The sequence below is a fragment of the Terrapene carolina genome, unplaced genomic scaffold (assembly GCF_002925995.2).
Source record: "Terrapene carolina triunguis isolate 2854851 unplaced genomic scaffold, T_m_triunguis-2.0 Scaffold84, whole genome shotgun sequence".
NCBI lineage: Eukaryota > Metazoa > Chordata > Testudines > Emydidae > Terrapene > Terrapene triunguis.
The window spans coordinates 6,604,164-6,628,015 of NW_020664435.1; the positions used below are offsets into that span (position 1 = coordinate 6,604,164).

The window sequence follows — 23,852 nt, forward strand, 5'->3', positions numbered from 1 at the left end:
GCAATAAAAGAGCTATTTCCCTGCATTTTGTTCAAGGCTACAGAAATAGGCTTCAGGGTACTCAGCACGTGTTCAACATTTCTCTTAAGCCCAATGTTGAGAACTTTGACTGTGACAGTGCCATCTATTTTTTCACGATTTTGTTCACAAACTGTCATCAGATTAGGCCAGTTCTTGATATAGTGCTCAAAACAGTCCACTACTGAGATCCATCGCACGTCTTGTGGGAGAGTTAGCTTGGTTCCTCCCACTTTTTTCAGAGCAGCTGCTGCAAAGTGGTTGTTATGAAAGTATTTTGCAATTTCAACAACATTAGCCTTTATTTCTGGAAAACTGAAGTCTGGCTAGGAGGTGCATCAAATGAGCACTGCAACTGTATGTTATTAGCTTGGGACCCTCTTCACTTTCTTAATAATTTCTTCTCATCTTGGATACATTTGCAGCATTGTCTGTGACCAAGCTGCATACTAGACAGTGGAATTTTTTTCACAGTTTGTTATAGCTTTTACTGCTACTTCTTGTAAGTATTCTGCTGTGTGTGCATTTCCTGATGTATCAGTTGTTTCTGTAAGGAAGACATTCACTTCTGTTGTTACACAAGCACATACAACAGGATCATTGTGGACATTGCTTCACCCAGGTTAAAAATTTTACCCTCTAGACCTTTTGCACACTGCTCAATTTTTCTTTCATACACTTTATCCAGCAATTTGCCTGCGACATTTGTTCAGTTGGGTGGACTGTCTCCTGGTCTTAATGACTGAACCATGTTAATGAAGTGTGGGTTCTTAATCAGATGAAAAGGAGAGTTTGTTGCATAAACAAACCGGGCAATTTTTTCATCAATTACCTCTTTTTGTAATCTGCTGGTTCTTACTACAAATTTATCTATGGTTGTTTCTGGATGATGGAGATTTTTTTTTTCTTTTTGCTACAGGTGATATACTGTGGCTATGTGACATACATGATGTGACTAAAACACTATCATTGGCAGATTACTCTGAAACTATAGAAAATGATGGTGATCTTGAAGGTGGATAGTCTTCAGAATCGTGTATGTTGAGGATGGATTCTCCTAAACAAAATAAGTCAATGCAGTTATTTAATTATTATTACCATACTGCTCATTTAGTATTTCTCATTGTGTTCACTGATACTCAGTACTACTTTAAAGGTGAAATTGTAAAAGGAAGATCTGCCTATTTCAGCTATTTATTTTTTCTCACAACTGCATCTAATATGATAGTACCATAGAATAACAACTATATTTTTTGCTCAAATATGAGAATTCAAGAATAGTCCAGAAGGAAGACAGGCAGGCCGTAAGAAAGAAGTATGAAATAAAAAAGTTTACCAACCTGAAGATCCTGCATGTTCAGACATGTTCCTTTCATCATCTTCAACACAGCTTCCTCCTGAGAAGGAATACTTCTCATGATGTTGTTTCATTCGGGCAACCAGGCCTTGCATTTCTTTGTTGCACTGTTTGCATTTTGCACGCATGCCTATCTTACCCACCAGTCTCTTTTACGGCCTGCTTCCATTATAGGTTTTCCCTTCTAGTGAGAGAATCATAGAATATCAGGGTTGGAAGGGACCTCAGGAGGTCTAGGACAACCTCCTGCTCAAAAGCAGGACCAATCCCCAACTAAATCATCCTGAATGGTATGGTAGATCTCAAATCAATGAAGGCTACACTCAGAAAGACCTCAAGACTTCTGGAATATGCTGCTTAAACAGTTTCACATTTGTTTCTACTGCTTGTCGGCCCCTTCTCACATTTATCTCCAGACTTCTTCTCCTTGTCCAGATCTATTCTGCCCCCAACAGTCTTCTATTCATTGAACTTTTTGAAACTTTGCACTTTTAGAGAGAGGTAAGGGATTGTACACAAATCTACAGAGGGACAATAGGGTTGAGGTCTGTTATTTCTCACCTCTATTTATTTATTTATTTAAAAACATTTTTGCTGTTAACAAGCATGTCATCTCTGGAGACACAAATCCACAGTTTGATAACTGCAAAACTAAGCATCCCTGATGGTATCTTCTGACTGAGCACTAAGTCCCATTGGGTAGATAGAAAGATTAACCTAAATAATCTATACAGAAGCGCCTGGAACCCCATAATATTGGGTCCCTTCCTAATCCATGAACTATTGGAACTCATTTACAGAACTTTTCTTAAACATTACATGAATATATTGTCTCATACTATAGAATTAGAATTTATAATCCCTATTCCATGATGAGATATCTTTGAGGTTTTTCCTCAAAAAGCATTTTATCAAAAAAATCCCATTTAAATTAAAAAAATCTGATTTTTTTAAAAAAAGCATTGATTTTTATCCACCCTGCACTTTGGCCCAACTCAGGAAGGAGGGTGAAAATTAAGCATCCCCTGAAGTTAGTCCAGTCCCCACAGTAAACTAGCTTACTTTAATTTAGGGCCCATCTACATGGGAAGGTTATACTGGTACAAGATAAGGTGTGAGTTTAAACCAATATAGTTATATTGTTATAAATCACCATGTTGACAATCTTATTTCAGTATGTGTACCTTTTTTGGGGAGGGCGGGAGGGGATTATCTTCTCTCTTTGGCCTGGTCTACACTACGACTTTAATTCGGATTTAGCTGTGTTAATCCGAATTAACCCTTCACCCGTCCACACTACAGAGCCAGTTAATTCGAATTAAAGGGCACTTAAAATCGATTTCTGTACTCCACCTCGACGAGCGGAGTAGAGCCTAAATCGATTTTGTTAATTCGAATTAGGGTTAGTGTAGCCGCACACCACCGAATTACTGTGTTTAAATTAATGAGGTAGTGTGGCCGCACACCACCGAATTAATGTGGTTAAAAACCGAATTAAGGTGCTTAGTGTGGCCGCGCACAATCGAATTTATACAACCTGTTTCCCAAATTCGAATTATCTAAATTCGGATTACTCCTGTAGTGTAGACCTACCCTTTGGAAGGGGTTTAAGATGATCCAAAAAAGCCGTTTTTGTTCTGGAATAAGAGCATTCACACAAGAAGTTATGCTGATATAACTACAATGGATTCTGTTTATTAGCAACCTCTTGCTTTCCAGCAAAAAGTTGCTATTATCTGTAAATTGCCAATAAGTGGAAGGCTAGTTGGGGCTGCAGCTTGGGAAGTGCTGGGACATGCCTTTTCTGTCTGCGTATCTGCAAAGTGCCATGCAACCATTGTTCAGCATGTCGCAGCACTTCCTTCTCTGGCTTCAGCCCAGCAAACCTGTCTGTAGGGCTGAAGCCAGGGAACGAAGCACTGTGACATGCAGAACCTGGGCTCCTGATGCAAGGGCAGGACACAGCCTGGAGAGTGCAGGGAGAGGTACTGTGCAGCTCTGTTGCCCCCCAGGATCCCCGGTCCCCATGGAAAGTCCTGGCATCTGGGCTACAGCCCCCCTTGCCTGAATCTGCAGCCCTTTGTCCAGCGCTCTGTCACAGGCTATTACAGGGTATGTCCATGAAGTATTAAGTAATTGATGTAGTCAAATACAGAGTCTCACTGGGTACTGTGATTTAGCACTCAGGGTCCTGCTGGGTTTTACTGGGATCACTTTACACTGGTTCTACATAAAGCTAGCTGAACGAGCCAACTGGGAATTCCTTTGACATAGGAGGATTCCCTGGATGGCATAGAGATGGCAGAATACCTGCATTTAGGACAGCACTTTTACCTGTTCTTAAGCCCCCCTAAAATCTATTAGGGCCTAACAGTTCACACCAAAATTTAAAGGAATACATATATTTATCTGATTGGAAAACCATTCCCAGAGATTAGTTATCAGTGGTTCACAGTCATGCTGGAAGGACATAACGAGTGTGGTCCCATAGGGATCAGTTCTGAGTCCGGTTCTGTTCAATATCTTCATCAATGATTTAGATAATAGCATAGTACATTTATAAAGTTTGTGGATGATACCAAGCTGGGAGCAGTTGCAAGAGCTTTGGAGGATAGGATTAAAATTCAAAATGATCTGGACAAACTGGAGGAATGGTCTGAAGCAAATAAGATGAAATTCAATAAAGACAAATGCAAAGTACTCCATTTAGTAAGGAACAATCAGTTGCACACACATACAAATGGGAAATGACTGCCTAGGATGGAGTACTGCGGGAAGGGATCTGGGGGTCATAGTGGACCACAAGCTAAATATGAGTCAACAGTGTAATGCTGTTGCAAAAAAAGCGAACATCATTCTGGGATGTATTAGCAGGAGTGTTGTAAGCAAGACACGAGAAGTAATTCTTCTGCTCTACTCTGCGCTGATTAGGCCTCAACTGGAGTATTGTGTCCAGTTCTGGGCACCACATTTCAGGAAGTATGTGGACAAATTGGAGAGAGTCCAGAGAAGAGCGACAACAATGATTAAAGGTCTAGAAAACATGACCTATGAGGGAAGATTGAAGAAATTGGGATTGTTTAGTCTGGAAAAGAGAAGACTGAGAGGGGACATGATAACAGTTTTCAAGTACATAAAAGATTGTTACAAGGAGGGGGGAGAAAAATTGTTCTTCTTAACTTCTGAGGATAGGACAAGAAGCAATGGGCTTAAATTGCAGCAAGGGAGGTTTAGGTTGGACATTAGGAAAAATTTCCTAACTGTCAGGGTGGTTAAGCACTGGAATAAATTGCCTAGGGAGGTTGTGGAATCTCCATCATTGGAGATTTTTAAGAGCAGGTTAGACAAACACCTGTCAGGAATGGTCTAGATCAGGGGTTCTCAAATGGGGTCAGGACCCCTCAGGGGGTTGCGAGGTTATTACATGGGGGGTCGTGAGCTGTCAGCCTCCACCCCAAACCCTGCTTTGCATCCAGCATTTATAATGGTGTTAAATATATAATTTTTTTTTTAATTTATAAGGGGTGGTCGCATTCAGAGGCTTGCTGTGTGAAAGGGGTCACCAGTACAAAAGTTTGAGAACCACTGGTCTCGATAATACTTAGTCCTGCCATGAGTGCAGGGGACTGGACTAGATGACCTCTCAAGGTCCCTTCCAGTCTAATGATTTTCGTTGTTTAGAGTAGTGTTAGTTGAATGAGTTCAGAGTTAATACATTTAAACACAGAATTGAAATTCACAGTGTCCTTATCTCAGAAACAGAAAGAAGCCTAATTTAAAGTACAGTAAGTCCTCACTTAACGTTGTAGTTATGTTCCTGAAAAATGCAACTTTAAGCGAAACGATGTTAAGTGAATCCAATTTACCCATAAGAATTAATGTAAATAGGGGGGAGTTAGGTTCCAGGGAAATTTTTTTCACCAGACAAAAGACTATTTTATATATATATTATATATCACACACACAGCGTATAAGTTTTGAACAAACAATTTAATACTGGTACACAGCGATGATGATTGTGAAGCTTGGTTGAGATGGTGCAGTCAGAGGGTGGGATATTTCCCAGGGAATGCCTTACTGTTAATTGATGAACTAACAATCGGCTGAGCCCTCAAGGGTAAACCCATTGTTGTTAATGTAACCTCATACTCTACAAGGCAGCACAAATGGGGGGAGGGGAGATAGCATGGCACAGAGAGACACACACGGTGTGTGAGAGAGAGAGACGCTCATTGCCCCTTTAAGTACGCTGACCCCCACTCTGAGTACACTGCCTTTTTAAGTAGCTCAGCAAGTTGAGACAGCAGCTGTTGCCAGCACGCTCCCTCCGTCCTGAGCCTGTCGTGTCGTTCCCCCACCCCGCTCTATGGAGATGGGGTAAGCGGGGTGCAGGAGCGGCGGGAAGGAGGACACCTTGACATTAGTCCCTCTCTTCCCCTGCCCCCTCCGCACAGCAAGCAGGAGGCTCCGGGGAGCAGCTCCAAGGCAGAGGGCAGGAGCAGCACATGGCAGGGGAGGGACAGCTGAGTTGCCGGCAATTGCTAGCCTGCTGGGCGGCTGCTGCACAGGGAACTTAGGGAAACGGGGAGCTGATGGCGCTGCCAGTCCACCCTGGTTCCAAGCCCCCACCAGCTAGCTCCAACGGGCTGCTTTTCCTGCAAGCCGTGGACAAAGCAGGCCGCTGCCAAACAACGTTATAAGGGAGCATTGTGCAACTTTAAACGAGCGTGTTCTCTAATTAATCAGCAACAACTTTAAGTGAGGAGTTACTGAATTCCTTTTGTAACATGCTGTTTTACCTTAATATATCACACAAAGAGTATTTTGCAAGAGGTTTAAAACCTGTGGGAATTAGTATGCAGACCATCTAGTAATATGCTGAATTATTTCTGTAACCAGTGTTCTGAGTTCAAGAATTTAATTTGAAATGAATCTCTAAATTAATTTAAACCTCACTCAAGATTTGTTTATAGCTTTAGAAAGTTATAAAGATGAATTGTTAACTTTATAAACTAGATTGTTAGTAACATGCCTCATTCTCTTTTTTTAGACTCTATTTGATAATCAGAACAATGCTTCAAAAAAAGAAGAGTCACAAAACGTTAGTAAAAATGATAGTTCAAAGAAGATGTCAGTTGAGAGAGTTTATCAGAAAAAGACTCAACTTGAGCATATCCTCCTCCGTCCTGATACGTACATTGGATCAGTGGAACCTTTAACTCAGGTGAGTTTCCATTAAATTTACAGTTTTCCTGGTGTTCTGACATTTCAATGAAGAAATTACTGTTGTGGCTGTTTTATTCCAGAATATCATGTTGAAAGCTTTTATAGTTTGTCCATGCATGCATTGAAATAGGTCAGGAGAGGCATTTTTAGCAGTGTTTGATCCTTTTGAAACAACATATGCTCAGAGAATTTTATGGAGCTCAAATCCAGTATGCTGATAGTCTTAATTTCTTTATGTTATTGTTTTCTTTGGATGCCTACTATTTCATATTCAATACTGGATGAGTTTACCTGCCTCATTTTTAGATAGAGAATAGAGAGAAGACTCTTTATGGGATATATCTATATATGTGCAACATTATTTAAAGAACTCAAGACATCAGCAAAAGGTGTGTGTGTGTATATATATATGGGCTAGCAGACTCCTCTTGCTGATGTCTTGAGTTCTTTAAACAATGTTGCATATCCCAGGAAGCTATTTAGGTTCATCATGAAGCTCTCCTGAGCTCAGCTGTGATTTCCCCTTTAAAAAAAACTCTTTAATTTTCTCCAAATGTTTCTGTTTCTCTGTCTGCCCTAGCATAGCAACAGCAGTCTGGTTGGGAGAAGGACTTTACTGAAATAGGGCGTAAAGCTGGGGAGACCTATAGAAGCAGCAATTTTTTTCTATCGTGGGTTGCAACAGTAGGGAGTTCAAAGGGCCATTGTTTTGTACTCATGACTTGAGCAGCAGAGCTAGCAGCTCTCTCTGCAGCAGACAACCACATTGTTTGGGGAAAATTTCAGCATTTGTGGGGCATCTCTTGGCATTTGGACACCATTGGAAGCCAGGCTCTGCCACCACAGATCCTACCCTGAGTGGCCAGCTTCAGCCTTCAGTCCATGGGCAATAAAATGTACCAACTGGAACCCCTGAAATGACTCTGGTGGTTCATTCCTTTTGCGTCAAGTGCCCAGGGAGGGCCATAACACTAATATCCACATGTTCACTATCACATTCAAAACTGATGCATTCTGAGAAGAACACAAGGAAGGTGTACAGACAGGCACTCCTCCCACCAGCTCTCAAATTTAAAGTGATTCATTATCTAAATACGCTGTTGATTTGGAGGAGAATCAGTTCTCCATTTACCTACTGGGGAAACACCCCCAGCCCACTGGTCCCGATTTGTGACAAATTTATCCGAAGTTATCCTTAAAAAGTTAAACTGCATAGCTTTACATGGTCTAGAATTATTTAATCCTCCTTGAAGAGTTCCAAAAATCAAAGGAGCATAGCTTAGCTGCTACAGGGTCTAAAATTAAGAAACATACGAAGCTTTACAAAGTTAAGAGGTGCAGCCCCTCCTCCCTGAAGGATCTAAGGAGGCATCAAAAGCCATTGTCTCTGCTCTCCTGTGAGGATGAGGAGACTTCCAGCTTCCTCTCAAAGCACTCTCATTTGGACGGCTCCAGAACTCTGTTCATCCATGGTGAAGTGGAAAAGTTGGCGAAACTCATTCATTCACTTTGAAAATAGATTTCAGTAGTTAGGATGAGATACAGATAGGGCAAATCTGTCTCATCCTTGAGTCTCTAGAGCAGCGGTTCTCAAACTGTGGGTCGGGACCCCAAAGTGGGTCGGGACCCCGTTTTAATGGCGTCGCCAGGGCTGGCTTAGACTTGCTCAGGTTACAGGCCCCCTGCCTGGGGCTGAAGCCCTTGGGCTTTGGCTTTGCCAACATCCTGAGGAAGTGGGGCTTTGGCTCTGCCCTTCCCCCCTCCCCTGCCGGGCGGTGGAACTTGGGCGGGCTAAGGCTTCGGTCCCCCCTCCAGGGGGGGAGTAATGTTTGTTGTCAGAAGGGGGTCATAGTGCAATGAAGTTCGAGAACCCCTGCTCTAGAGAAAACTGTGGATACAAAATGATTAAACTCAGAAGGAGCAGCATTAACAGAGCTGACATTAAATTATACTAGGTACAGCAGGACAAGTCATACAAGTTCTCTTTGGCATCCCGAATTTGTTATGTAATACTGATTACTGATTTATATTATGGTAGCCAGTTCCTTCTAAAATGGTCTTTTCTGAAACCTAACACCGAATTATCCAAAGGGCTAATAGAATTACAGCTCACGCAACTAGGTTGACATCTACATGGTGAGCAGAGAGATCTCATGTATTAATTATTTGTAGTACAGTAATGCTCAAAGGCCCCAGTCAGATCTGGCCCTGTTGTACAAACACGTAGTAAGAGACTACCCCTGTTGTGAAGACCTTACAATCTAAATAGACAAGATGGACAAGTGGCAGGACAAAGGGCTGGAACATAAAAGTAGAGGGACTGTTGGTAAAAGGCATGCTAATTACTTTTTTGTTTTGGTTTTTAATAGGTAAGTAGGATGAATAAATAGCAAGGGAGTAGACAAGACAGGAAAGGGGAAAAAAACATTGAGTGGGGGAGAGGAAGGAAGGCTGTAGAAAGGCCTGGAGAATGGGATTGAGCCCTGGAGCTGGAAGATTGTGAGGGATTGGGTAAGAGGATGTTAGAATAACATCCTAATTCTAAATTGAAGAGAGCAGTCTGGTGATATCACAGGAGTCTGGGGAATGTGAGGGCAGACTCCTGCCCTGGGAGTCTTTGTCCCCAGTAGATACTGCTATACTTCCTCCAAGCTTATAGGCCTGGGGGTAGGGCTGCATGGGGCCTGATGCCCCAGGAAGATTTCCCTTCCCCCCCAAAAGCAAACAAATAAACAATGTGGTCTGGAGGTTCAGGAGGAGTCCAATTGGATTTTGCCTCTGCCCCCAGTATTACTGCCGGGAGAGTGTCTTTTGCTCCTGGGGCTGATGATTTACTTTTCAAAGTGCATGTGTCAGGGTTCCCTCCCCACTCTGAACTCTGGGGTACAGATGTGGGGACCCGCATGAAAGACTCCCTAAGCTTATATTTCACCAGCTTAGGTTAAAAACTTCCCCAAGGAACAAATTCCTTTCCTTGTCCTTGGACGGTATTGCTGCCACCACCAAGTGATTTAAACAAACATTCAGCGAGGGGCCACTTGGAGCCTTATCCTCCCCAAAATATCCCCCTAAGCCCCTTTACCCCCTTTCCTGGGGAGGCTTGAGAATAATATGCCAACCAATAGGTTAACAAAGTGAGCACAGACCAAATCCCTGGTTTTTAGGACACTGAAAATTAATTAGGTTCTTAAAAGAAGAATTTTATTAAAAAAAAAAAAAGTAAAAGAATTACACCTGCAAAATCAGGATGGAAGATAACTTTACAGGGTAAATAAAAAGATTAAAACACAGAGGATTCTGCTCTGACTTTGCTTCCCAGTTACAAAACAGGAATAAAATTACCTCTTGGTCTCTCTCTTTGTCCCGAAAGGGAACTCCCCCCAAAAACCCCAAAACCTCCTCTCCCTCCCCCCACCCCCCCTGATTTGAAAGTATCTTCTTTCCCCTTCGGTCCTTCTGATCAGGTGCCAGCTAGGTTAATTGAACTGAATAACCCCTTACAGGTAAGTTATTCGGTACCTCTGGCTAGGAGGGATTTGATGTTATTGCATACATAAAGGTTGTTACCTTCCCTTTATATTTATGACAGTATGTCATTGGATAAGAGGGGCCCTGAGAAGCCACACTCTTCTCCTAGATTTTATATATATACATAAAAAACTGCCATATGTTTCAATACTGATTCTTTTGTCAGGTACTAAAACAAATAAATAAAAATAAATCCTTCCCTGCTGACAAAAAAATCTTTCCCTTCTCCTTTGGAAGAAGAGTCCTGTCAACCTAGGTGTGTGGGGGAGGTAGAGTAGCATCTGCCTCAGCAGTTTAGTTCCTTCTTCAAAACCACTCAAAAGTACAGTATATTGTTGTCTCAGAGTTTTCTTCTCCCTGAGATCTTTACCACTTGCAAAAGAAATTTCAAACATGAAAACGGGGGTGGGGGGGGGGGTAGCATTTGTCTCACCTGCTATATCTCTTTTCTTCTAGTTTCTGAGCCTGACAAACCATTGACTGAATGTTAAGTGTAATATGTGGAATAGATATCCCTAGATAGCTCTACATATTTTATGCTTGCCTATCCTGCAGATACTTGTGTATATTTATGTATGTGTATTGGTAAATACAATATAAGTGTTTGTATACCTATGTATATAGTCCATTTGAATCTCTGCAGATACAACTGAATTACATGTTTAACACACTTATCAATATTGTTACAGCTTTGGGAATAATGTCATGTGGGGTTTCTTATAGTAGATGTGACTTAACCTGAGCCAGATTGATTGGTTTGGGTCTACCCGTTAGCTGCATGGAAAAGTAAAAATCACAATAGTATAGTCAAACCTAAAAACTAGGAAAGAAATTACCCAAGACAATTTTTTCCTTTACTCTGTGCTGTGCACTTCTGAGAGCTCAAAACCAGCAGATTGCCCATTTGTAGTAAAACCATTTTTTGTGGAGAATGCAACTGAGATTGGCTCTCATAATTGTGGCATAAATTCAAACCAAGGGAATGGGAAATGAATCTGATTAAGAAAAGTTTTGTTCTTATTTACTATTCCTAGATACTTACATAGCTTTTATTCATGTAGTATCTGAGCACTGTTATTTGGGCAGTGGTGTAACTTAGAGCAGAAATTTGGCCCCCTTCTCTTTAAGGTTGATTTTGTATTTGTGATTGAATAGTACGTACACCAATATAGAAGGAGGCATTTATAAGTCCCCAGTGGAACTTAGGGGCTTGTTACCAAAGCTAGGTTTATAGCTAGCTAGGAAAAGTATTATGTTTATGTGATGTAAAGACAAAAATGTTGTGCATCTGTGCAAGATTACCAGGTTCAGAGTGTGTTTGTTGGTATTTTTAGTATATCCAGCTGCTGAAATGTAACCTATCATGATTTGTTATTTATCCTGCTAAGGTAAAATTTGTGCATAAAACTATTTCTGACCATGGATTTGACTATGAACCCAGGGAAAGTGAGAAGTTATTGTATGCCACCTTTGTATCTTCTGAATTCTGGGCTGCTCTAGTGGTTGAAATGGTCCTCATTGTAAGTTAGAACAGCCTGCACTATATTTCCTATGGGCTTCCAGAGTGGCATGTAGAGGCCAGAGAGGTAGACAGAATCTGTCCCCATAACTGTAATTTGAAGTAAGTGGAAAGTAAATAGCTGCAATAGCTTACCCTGTGGGGAAGTGTAGATCCACCTAACATAATATGTCAATCAAATGGTTACAAAATGCCTAAGATATAAAAATAGAAGCAATTACCACTTTTTTTTCTTTTTTTTAAACTTTGAAGGGCTGACTGATTGGTTTAATGTCAAGTAAGATGTGGCGAAGAGATTAAAATAAAATTTTATATTGAATTCTTGAAATGTTAAATAATCCATATTGTATCAACATGAACATTTCATTTTGAATCCAAGACAATAAGTATTTTTATTTTATTTTGTTTATATGTAGTTAATGTGGGTTTATGATGAAGAGGTCGGAATGAATTGCAGAGAAGTTACCTTTGTCCCAGGCTTGTACAAGATCTTTGATGAAATTCTTGGTAAGTGTTTTTAATAATGATAATGTTTTTACAGCTCTGCAGCACGTTTCCTCCTGAAGGTTCTGAAAGCACTTAACATATTAAACAGATATACAAACTACACACAGAGATACTTTGATCCACTACTAAAATGAAGCAGTTTAGAAAAGGAGGTGAAGCAGTTTAGGAAGAGGTACTATCTCCAGTTGAAGCTGCAGAGCAGTTTCAAGAAAGCAGAATATAAATACCCAAGTTTTACTTTTTATCGTGACACTAGAATCAGTTACTATGGATTTTTTTAAATAAGAAAAACTAGTCATGACTTCAGTTTTATAACTGATTTGAAAGAAGAAACCTCCAGCAGCCCTGCACACTTAACACCATGGTGGGAAGTTGATTTAGTCTTGACTCAGATGAAAGAGTACCATCTCGTGAATCACCAATGCTGCCTCCTGCAGTACAAAGGTGAATCTTGGAAATTTCATATGCAAGCATTTGACTCAGCTTGACCTTTCTCATCCTGAGACATTTGGCTTTATAACAGGCACAGAAATTGCAGGCTTTGAGCCGCGGGAGAGTGTAATTTCCCAACAGGGAACTATCCCTGGACTCTGCTGAGGTATTAGTCTTAATAGGGTTAATCCTTTGGCTGGTAGGTAATTTTTAAGGTCTTGAGGTTGGCAGTGGTCCTTCCACATACCCTGTGTGAATAGAAGTCAGTGGGAGTTTTGCTGATTACTTTATTGAGGTCAGAATTTTACCCTATATCTCTAAAGCTGTGCTGACATCTGAAATGAAAAGGAAAGAATACATTCTTCTTTGAGTAATGTCCCTGTGGATGCTCCGCTCTAGGTGTCTTTGTGTCCTTGCACCTAAGATTGGAAATTTTTGGTTGCAGTGTCCATTTGGGCCGCACATGTGCTCTCCCTGTCTCACGCCACATTCAATTGCTATATAGCGCTGTACAGCCAGACTGCCCTCAGTTCCTTCTGAACTGCCCTTGGCTTGACATGGAGTCTTAGCAGAGCCCGTTCACAGAGATTTCTCTTGGTGTTTCCTCTTAATAATTCCTTTTGTTAGTATCAATAGCTCTTTGGTTGGTTAGTGTTAATACTCTCTCTCTTTTCTTCTTCTCATTTCCTTAAAAAATATTATTTTTATTTTTCAATTGTAGAATAGTATATTCCCTAGTTCTTCCCATTAGGGAAGTGAACCCTAAAAAGGGTATGCCCAGCTCCCCTGGGTATAAACATTGCCTCTCCTGTCAGGAAGCCATTCCTGTCAGCGACAGCCATTCCCGCTGCATTCGCTGCCTCGGAGAGACACACGTGCCTCAGAAGTGCATGTTTTGCTTCAGATTAAAGGCAAGAATCTGAGTCATGAGCTGAAATTAAGACTATTAATGATGGAAAAGCTCATTCTGACCAGATTCTGACTCTGGCCCTGGGGATGCCCCCCACCCCTCTGACAACAGTCCCCATCAAGACTGAGAGCAGCATTCTCCAATGACTTAAAAGAGGAAATCCTTAGATTCCTCTCAGAAAGCCGCAAAGAAATGGGCCACAAGCTCCCCGAGCAGGGAACTGGCTAAAAGAAGGAAATCTCCAGCATGGTCGATTGCTTCGGTACTAACCTGTCGCATGATTAAGTACCTATGAGGCTGCCACAAGTAAGACCAAAGACCCTAAGAGGGCAGGCTCGGACAGAATGGCACCATCTGGGGAAAGGAGAGGCAAAGACAGACCCAGCTCCTCTAAAATGGCATGATGGAGTCATACAGACAGTCAGTACCGAGTACTCTGGGACTGCAAAAAGCCACAGTACCACCTTCTGGCCATTCTGTGGAGCACAGAGTGCCTATGGTACCGACAACTATATCTGCTTCAATGGCACTGATGCTGCTGCCCTCAATGGTACCGATGACTGTTCTGGTACCTTAGGAATTTTGCTTCCCTAAAGACTTGCTGGTCTCAGAGATGCCCGATTCACCATTATTGGGTATCAATATAACTGCGGAATGCATTACAGCCAGGTCCCTGGACTTACCATGCAGTATTGAGACAGGTTACTCTGCTGGCCATGATTGCTCCAGCTCTCTCCAGTGATGATGATGATGAAGAGGAGGAGGGGGATGATTTATATTCTGTGTCAGCCCACGGTTCTCCACTGCAGCAACAGGGTGCTACCGGAATAGAAACGTATGCTCCTCCAAGCTACCACCAGGGTAGATGAGACCCACATGGTTGGTATGGACTGTGTTGGGGCCCCACCCATGCCTTTTCCACCACCTCAGTGGCCATACTGGTACCTGTGGGCTGGATATATGCAACAATTCTCCAGGTCCTCTAGTGTCATCCAGAGAGAGAGAGAGACAATCCCTGTCAGCTTCCATAGCCAGAACTCCTGATCCTCAAAAGGAGATCTTTGAAGAACAGGAGGAGAGACTGGACAAAGAAGCCACTCTGGTGACCAATACATCTTCGTCTTCATCTGACGAGGTGATCATGCCTCCCTCACCACCAACAGCAAATGATTTTAAGCAGTTCCAAGACCTCTTCAGATCCCACTTGAAGTTAAACAGTCACAACACAGACTGCATGACTTCCTGCAGACGTCGGCATCAGCAAAAATTGCACTCCCTATCAACGAGGCACTGCTGGACCCAGCAAAAGCTATTTGGCAAACACCGGCTGCTATACTCCCGGTGTGCAAAAGGGCAGATAAGAAATATATGCCCTCAAGCATGTGGACTTTTTGATTTCTCATCCTTCCCCAGATTCACTGGTCGTCTATGCTGTTAATGAATGTGGCAGACAGTACCATGCTGAAACAACAATATGTGACAAAGATGGGAAATGACTGGATTTATTTGGATGCAAAACGTATTCCTAAGCGACCGTACAAGTTAGGATCACTAACTATCAAGCCCTTATGACAAAGTATAATCACACTTTACTCTAAATTAAATGAGTTTATTGAATACCTCTTGTCAGATGAAAAACACCAATTTCAAGCAATGACTGCTGAGGGTCAGCTCCTGGCGAGGGCAGCGTTGCAGGTTTCGCTATATGCTGTGGACACAGCTAAATTGCTACTGTAGTTGTCATGAGGAGAGCATCATGGCTTCATCTGTCTGGCTTTCCAAAGAAGATGCAACAAGCCACAGTGGAGGACCTCCCATTTGAGGGGTCAAAATTGTTCACGGACAAAACTGACAAATTCCTCTACTCATTAAAAGATGCCAGGGAAATGTTATGCTCTCTGGGTATTTACACTCCTGCCCAAAAGAGAAGACTCAGTAAATACCAGATGACAGAGATATCACACTTTATTCCTATTCACATATATTATGAGCTCCAAAGCAAGAGACAGAGGGTACAAAAAAATAGACTGTCTGCCCCACAGTCACCAACATCCCAGCCATCTACATCTAAATAACAATTTTGAGATCTTGGTCCAGGCCCTGATTCCCCCCCCCCCCCCCCCCCCCCCCCGGTTTCATTTGCTGCAACAGCCAGAGCATCTCCATCAATTTGGCGACCACCTTACCCCTTTCCATCAATCTTGGAAGTGTATAACCACAGACAAGTGGGTACTAGAGGCTATCACCAAGTGATATTTAATCCACTTTACCTCCTCCCCACTCTCCCGTCCCTCTTCAGGGAACTCTCTCATGAGCATCTTTTATGTGAAACTAGGTTCTATAGAACCAGTTCCGAACCAACACAAAGGGAAGGGTTTCTATTCCAAATATTTCCTGATACAGAAAAAGAATGACAGTTGGAGACCCATTCTAGATCTAAGGGTGCTCAGATTTGTAAAAGTACATTTCAAGATGGTTACCTCGGCAGCAGTAATCCCATCTCTGGACCAGGGGGATTGGTTCTTGGCCCTCAACCTACAAGACACTTACTTTCATATCATGATTCATCCATCCCATAGGAGGTTTCTGAGATTCATTCTGGGGCAGGATAATTTCCAATACAAAGTGCTCCCATTCGACCTATCATTGGCACCCAAGGTCTTCTCCAAAGTCCTCTCTGTTGCGATGGCACACCTTCGCAAACAAGGAATCATGATATTTCCATATTTAGATAATTACCTGCTCAAAGCACTTTCCTTTGATGATGCATTGGCAACCACACAAGAGACCATGGACCTATTTTTACGGCTGGGACTTCAACTAAATACTCAAAAATCCACTTTGACCACAGTACAGCAACTGGAGTTCATAGGAGCCTACCTAGATGTAGTGGAGGCCAAAGCTTTCCTCCCATTGCACATACACCTCTACCTCGATATAACGCTGTCCTCGGGAGCCAAAAAATCTTACCGCGTTATAGGTGAAACCGCGTTATATCGAACTTGCTTTGATCCACTGGAGTGCGCAGCGCCCCCCCCCCCCCCCCCCAGCGCCGCCTTACTGCGTTATATCCGAATTCATGTTATATCGGGTCGTGTTATATCGGGGTAGATGTGTATTTAACATCTTGACAGCTTAATCTTGACAGCTCAAGCCAATCTTCAGATCTCAGCCAGAAGCTGCCTCCAACTACTAGGGCACATGGCGGTGAGCACCTTTTTTGTACAACATGTGAGACTCCACATGCATTGTCTTCAAGGATGGCTCAGAACGAGGTATGTTTTGAGAAGACACAATCTAAACAAACATCTATGAGTGCCCTTGACAGTCAAAAGAGTCAAAAACTCTTGACTGATGGGCAGATCCTCACAACGTGTGTGTGTGTGGGTTCACTTCATCCAACCACCCATCGTTAATTTTAACGACAGATGCATTCCTATTGGGATGGGGAGCCTACTTGGACACCAACACAGTTTAGGGCAAATGGTCCTTGTTGGAATCCATAATACCTATCAACCTACTAGAGCTCAGAGCAGTCAGAAATGCCTGCTCTCACTACCTATCAATACTCAAAGACAAGCATGTAAGGATTATGATAGACAACATTGCATGTATGCTCTACATAAACCGCCGAGGAGTGGCAAAATCACCTTCCCTGCATGCCAAGGCAGTGACGTTATGGAATTGGTGCATTTGTCACCAGATCAGCATCTCAGCAATTTACTTCCCAGGCATTCAGAACACTACAGCAGATATGCACAGCAGAAAATTCTCCCAAGATCACAAATGGGAAATAGACACTACAATCTTTCACAGCATATTCACACATTGGGGAACTCCAAAGATAGACCTCTTCACCACAGTCAAGAAGAAGAAATGCCCTCAATTCTGCTCCAGAGCAGGATGGGGTCATCATTCTCTCAAAGATGCTTTTCTCCTCAAATAGAATAGATTTCCTCCAATTCTACTAATATCCAAAGCAATATACAAAATAAAGAAAGAAAAGGCCAGAGTTATTTTTATAGCGCCAACATGGCCAAGATGGACATGATTTCCATACGTTCTTCAGCTGGTGGTCTGCCCACCAATCATTCTCCACTCTGTTCCACATCATCTCTCTAAATATGCGGGCCAGATTCATCACCCAAATCTGAAAGTTCTCCACCTGAAAGTATGGCTCCCTGATGGTTCCAGAATGTGGTAAGGAACTGTTCTGAGGAGGTAAATGAAATTCTGTTACATAGCTGAAAAACAACTTGTCACACATACATTCAGAAATGGAAGAGATTCCAAATCTGGTGTGACACAAGACAGGTTATCACTACATGCTCTCCTTTACCAATTGTGCTAGACTACATTCTAGAATTGAAGAAATCAGGGCTATCTCTATGCTGGGTGAAAGTACACCTCACAGTCATCAGTGGCTTCCATCAAAAGATAGATGGTCATTTGGTATTTGCTCATCTCATAACAAAAAGATTTCTTAAAGGCATGAGTAACTTCTACTGTCCAATCAGACATCCTGCACCACTGTGGGACCTTAATCTTGTCTTAAACTGTTTTACAAGATCTCCCTTTGAGCCCATGGCCACTTGCTCACTTCTGCATCTCTCTACGAAAACCGCATTCCTGGTAGCCATCATGTCTGCTTGGCAAGTGGGAGAGATGGGGTCCTAATGGCATACCCCTCCTTTACGATTTTTTTCAAGGACAGGGTCACATTACGGCTGAACCCCAAGTTCCTACCAAAAATACCTTCAGCCTTCCACATGAATCAACTTATCCACCTTCCATCATTCTTTCTCACACCTCACCGGGATAAAAGGGAGGCAACACTGCACACACTCGACATCAGGAGAGCATTTGCTTTTTATCTGGAAAGGATCAAGCCATTCAGAAAATCTACGAGACTATTCCCCTCCAACACAGACAGATATAAGGAATCCCCAGTATCTAAACAAAGGGCTTGTCTACACTATCGCTTAAAAGTTATGTTGCTCAGGGGTGTGAAGAAGCCACACACCCCTGAGCGATGCAAGCTACATCGACTTAAAGCAGTGTCCACACTGCACTGTGTCGGCAGGAGTCGCTCTCCTGCCGACATAGCTTCCACCTCTCTTTGAGGTGGAGTAATTATTCCAATGGGAGAGTGCTCTCCCATCGGCATAGCGTGTCTTCAGCACACACACTGCAGCAGCACAGCTGCATTGGTGCAAAGACTGTCTAGATGGGTATCCGAATGCATTAACTATTGCTATCACAAGCATGACTACAACCCACAGTCGGGGCTCGAACACATTTTACAAGATCTCCAGTTCCATAGCCTTTCTCAATAACATTCCAATCACAGAAATTTACAGACCAGTTACCTGGGCATCTGCTCACCCATTTGCCAAACATTATGCAGTCACTTGTGACTCAGCATCAGGTGCGTTATTTGGTTTGACTGCATTATCATTAATAATGGACTCAACTCCAAAGTCCCATCCTTATAGCAGGGGCACTGCTATATAGTCACTTTAGAGTGGAGCACCCATAAGGACACTATTCAAAGAAGAAGAGGTTACTTGCCTTGTGCTTTAACTGCAGTTCTTTGAGATGTGTCCCTCTATGGGTGCTCCACTACCTGCCTTCCTCCCCTCTGCTTTGGAGTTGTTGTATGTGAGCTCTGTGGTAGAGAAGGAACTGAGGGTGGTTTGGCCGCACAGCACTATATTGCGATCAAACACAGTGTGAGATGAGGAGAGCGCATGTACAGCCCAAACTGACACTGCTACCAAAAATCTCTGATCTTAGGTGCAGGGACACAAAGACATCTAGAGTGGAGCACCCATATGGACACACATCTCAAAGAACCGCAGTTACTGAGCAAGGTGAGTAACCTCTTCTTTTGGCTAAATGGAGAGATTTTACTTTCAAATTTATAAATTTCTTATAAACAGTGAGTGGTATTGTCACGGGGCGGGACTCACTGGTGCGGCGCCTCCTGCTGGTCGTCCAGGGAATTAGCGTTTCCAACCTCCAGAACACCCTCTGCAGGCCAGTGTCCCGCTTGCTGCTGGGCCCGAGTCCCTCCTGGACCCCAGTGCCCCTTTCAGGCCGGGGTGCTGCCCCCTGGCAGTACCCCCACAGATCTGGATCTCCCCTCCCCAGGGAACCCCCACCCTCTATCCCCACCTCGCCTCAGACTATGACAACTGCCAGTCTCGATCTAGCCCCTGTTCACTGGGGCAGACTGCAGTGTAAATGCCACTCATCACTGGCAAGGGGGGTTTTGGACCTGCTGCCTCTGCCTATCCTTGGGCTGCCCCCTGCAACTCCAGTACCTTCTTTGGCCTTTAACAAGGCCTGTAGCCTGGGGGGTTTCTAGGCTGGAGCTCCCCAGCTCCTCTGGCCTTCCCCCGGCCCTGCTCCAGTCTTGGTACCCTCTCAGCTTCTAGGTAGCCAGGCCCTTCCCTCTCTACCGCTAGACAGAGACTCCTTCTCTGGCTTCTGGCCCCAGCCCTCTTATAAGGGCCAGCTGGTTCCTCATTAAGCCAGCCTCGGCCTGATTGAGGTGTGGCCCCCGGCTGAGGCTGCTTTCCCCAATCAGCCCCGCCTTTCCTTCCCTGCCACAGCCCTCTCCCAGGGCTGTTTTAAGCCTTTTAAGGCAGTAGCGGGTGACCACCCCGCTACAGGTATGAAAGGCATCACTTTTTCTATGCTCCCGTTGCTGACTCAGCTATATAATTTACAGGCTTTAAAAGGAAGCCATTTCCAGCCTACCTCTTTCAAAAGGAAGGTGCCCAACAGGGGTTCATGAGAGGAGAAGTTAGCACCATAGAATTTGTCACCTCTCTGCAGATTGTCTATGAAGCACAAGATGGCAATTGTTTGAGAACTACTGGCCTATATAAAAGCGTCATAAAATTACAATGATTGTAATTGTGCATTCTTTTTAATGAAACTTCCTGCTTAATGGTCTTTAACGAGAGCGTTTGAAATGTGTCTGATTTCATATTGCACTGGGATATACTGTATTCTCTTTCCATCCATTAAAATGTGTTTTATTTTTCTCAGAGTTTATCTTTCTGTCCTTGGGGTGTTTATTTTAATCCATATTTTGTCTGATGAGGCATATTCTGAAAATTACGGGAATACATTTTCATGTTTGATGACAGCCTTAGAATTTCTGAGCTCAATTGCTTGTAGTTCACACAAATTCAAATGTAGTTTAATTAACTTCCTGATCAAATTTTAACTTCTTTATAACCTGGCTTTTATAGCTATTCTGAGTTAACACTGTTTGGAATTAATCATTCAAGCTCTTTAAAAAGAATTTCCCTTTAACTTCAGCACAAGTTCCAGTTATGGTAACTTGCAGGATTGGACTCACAATGGGGAATGGGTATATGAGCATACTTTGAAAGAGAAACTAATTTGATGATGCATGCTATGTGTTCTTTTTTTAGTTAATATTTTTAGTTATTTTAACTTCCGTTAAGAAAATTCAGAACATAATAAACTGAATTTCCTCCCTACAACCCTCAATTGTATTCAACTGCTTGGTCCAATAAAAGATACTTCCCCCACCATGTCTCTCTACTAGGAAAACAGTAATTTTAATATAATAGATGTAATTAATTATCTACCCAAAACACCATTGAATGAGGGTTAGTCTAGAACCAAAATTAACATGCTGGTATGAAGGGCTGCTTTGTGCTGTAGTCACCTAGAATACTAATTAATTGTAAATTTAACTCCTTACGCTATTTGAGGTGGGACCATCTTTTTGATATGTGTTTGTACAATGCCTATCACAATGGGGCCTTGATACCGGATAAGGCGCTACTGTAATACAAACAATAATAATAGCAGCAATCTGTTAGAGCTGATGAATTTTTAATGTGTGTTTATCTTTAGAAATATTCTTCTCTAAGTGATTATTTAGGGATTTGGGGCCAGGGAGAAATAGGTAATAATGAGTGAAAGTATAATACAACTTGTAGTAAGATTCCATAGCATTGCAAAAGGGAAATAATGAGGGTTGAGGTAAACAATATGTTAGAATCAATTATGAAAATGGGCTTATAAAGTATTCTTTTGTGATTACCTCTAATATAGCCTAGTTGTTTGAAATAGAAAAATTAATCCCAGAAAGTCTGACTGAAGGAATCAAACTGTTTCCTTCAGATTGTTGTAGATACCTAGTTATTTTTCCTGATTTCAGTAAGAAAGTAAAGAAAATGTCAGGGGAGTTTCTCAAACATTTTCTGTACATTGTAACTTGTAATGGAGTGTGTATATAATTAGCATTGTACATCAAGTAACTGATTGTTATTATTGCCCCTAAAAAGTTTGTTTGAATTTGTTTCGTAGTAAATGCCGCTGACAATAAACAGAGGGACAAGAATATGACCTGTATTAAAATTTCCATTGATCCGTAAGTACAAGAACTTTCTAGCTGCCCTTCTCTGTCTGGGAAATTGGACTTGAACTTTTTATAACAGATTATATTCAATGAAATTTACCATTTTCTTATATTGTACTGAAAGTATATACTCTAGCTTTATATTTGAAGGAGAAATTGTTCTGAAAATGTGAAGATCACCATTTTAAATTTAAAGTAACTTGCTTATCTGAACCACCCTTTAATAAATTTTGTATACAAAGCTGATAAAATCTGAAATAATCTAAACATTCAAAATTGAGGCAAGTTTGACAGTGTACAGCTTTATTAGCCCATCAGTTAGATCACAAATGGGGTTTGAATGCTGAACCTTGAGCTCTGCAGCACAGACTTCTACCTCTTGAGCTACCGGACTAACTATTTTAGCTGGCAACAGCATACGGCTATTTTATGTGAACCATTTACTAGGCGAGGATGCATAACACACTGAACTAGTGGGTTGCATATACACCTCTACCCTGATATAACGCTGTCCTCGGGAGCCAAAAAATCTTATCGCGTTATAGGTGAAACCGCATTATATCGAACTTGCTTTGATCTGCCAGAGTGCGCAGCCCCACCCCCCCCGGAGCACTGCTTTACCGCATTATATCCGACTTCGTGTTATATCGGGTCGCGTTATATCGGGGTAGAGGTGTATATGAGTAGCACCATTTTATAAACAGCATAGCTAAGGATAAGAATATGGCAGGTTCTTTCTGAGAGGCATCGTAGCTATGTGGATGGGATTTGGGATTGTCATATTAGAGATCTGGATTCTGTTCCCATTTTATCTGAACTCTCAATAGGCATTAACAGGCATTAACTTAATAATAAGAATTGTGAAGGGCATAGAATTATTAACACCAGTCAGTAGGACAAGTGAGTCAGAAACTCCCCGTCTTCTGGTTTCCAGTGCATTGCACACTCTCATTGGACAAAGAATTTTTCACAGAGAATGGGAGAAAAATGAAGATGATTATCAATTTTGGCTATCTCCCATCCAGAGTTTGAACTACATGAAATGCTGAAGTAAGAAACCAAGGCAATGGGTGTATGTACAGTCATATAGAATGTTGAGGGATTTTTGGCATGCTGCCAAAAAGGAACTAGTGGGCAAATTGTAGATGGGAAATGGTGATTTTTCAGCAGGTTATAACTGGGTCAGATCTCAGTGGATTTTCATGAGGCCAACAAAAGCCACCTCCCTGACCTAAGGACTGTCACGTGGCCAGATTTCAAAGACTTGCTTTACACCAGGGAGACATTAGAGTTCTCCGAGAAAAAAATTCACAAGAATTATTTTTATAAAGGAAAGTTTTTAAACAAATTTAATAATAATAGATGTTCTTCATATACTACCATTTTAAACAGATTTCTTGATAAATAAAATTGACAAAAAGATGTCAGTAAACACAATAAAAATGGTTTTTAAATTGCTAGAGTACAGCCATTGGTAGTATATTCTTGATTTATATTAATTAAATCTATGTAAAAACTTCTGTAGGAGTGTTTTGGTACTGATAAATTATTTGAATGGATGTCACTATTTGTTTTTTTGCAGTGAATCAAACATTATTAGTATCTGGAATAATGGGAAAGGAATTCCAGTTGTGGAACACAAAGTAGAAAAAGTGTATGTTCCTGCTTTAATCTTTGGACAGCTGTTAACATCTAGCAACTATGACGATGATGAGAAAAAAGTTACAGGCAAGACTCTTATTAATATGATTTGGTTTTGGCTGGTTAAACAGTTAATTCTTTTCTGAGTTTTCTTTTCTTGAGTCATGGTGGGAGATGACTTTGTGTACTTCCTAGTCATTATTTGACAGTTTTTCTGTATTTCTATAAAATTATCTGAAAACAAACTTGTTTGCATGTGTTTTTTTTTTTTTTTTTTTTTTTTTTTTTTTTTTTTTTTTTTTTT

General features: G+C 41.8%; 1 protein-coding gene across 2 annotated transcripts in view; it reads left to right on the forward strand.

Moving 5' to 3' along the window:
- Window positions 1-23,852, forward strand: part of TOP2B (DNA topoisomerase II beta) — a 114,626-nt gene that overhangs the window by 27,982 nt on the left and 62,792 nt on the right. For both annotated transcript variants that reach the window (XM_026649370.2, XM_024214542.3), the window contains exons 2-5: window positions 6,426-6,599; window positions 12,065-12,155; window positions 21,856-21,919; window positions 23,490-23,635. In XM_026649370.2, the coding sequence (XP_026505155.1) occupies window positions 6,426-6,599; window positions 12,065-12,155; window positions 21,856-21,919; window positions 23,490-23,635 (475 nt within the window). The remainder of the gene's footprint in view (window positions 1-6,425; window positions 6,600-12,064; window positions 12,156-21,855; window positions 21,920-23,489; window positions 23,636-23,852) is intronic.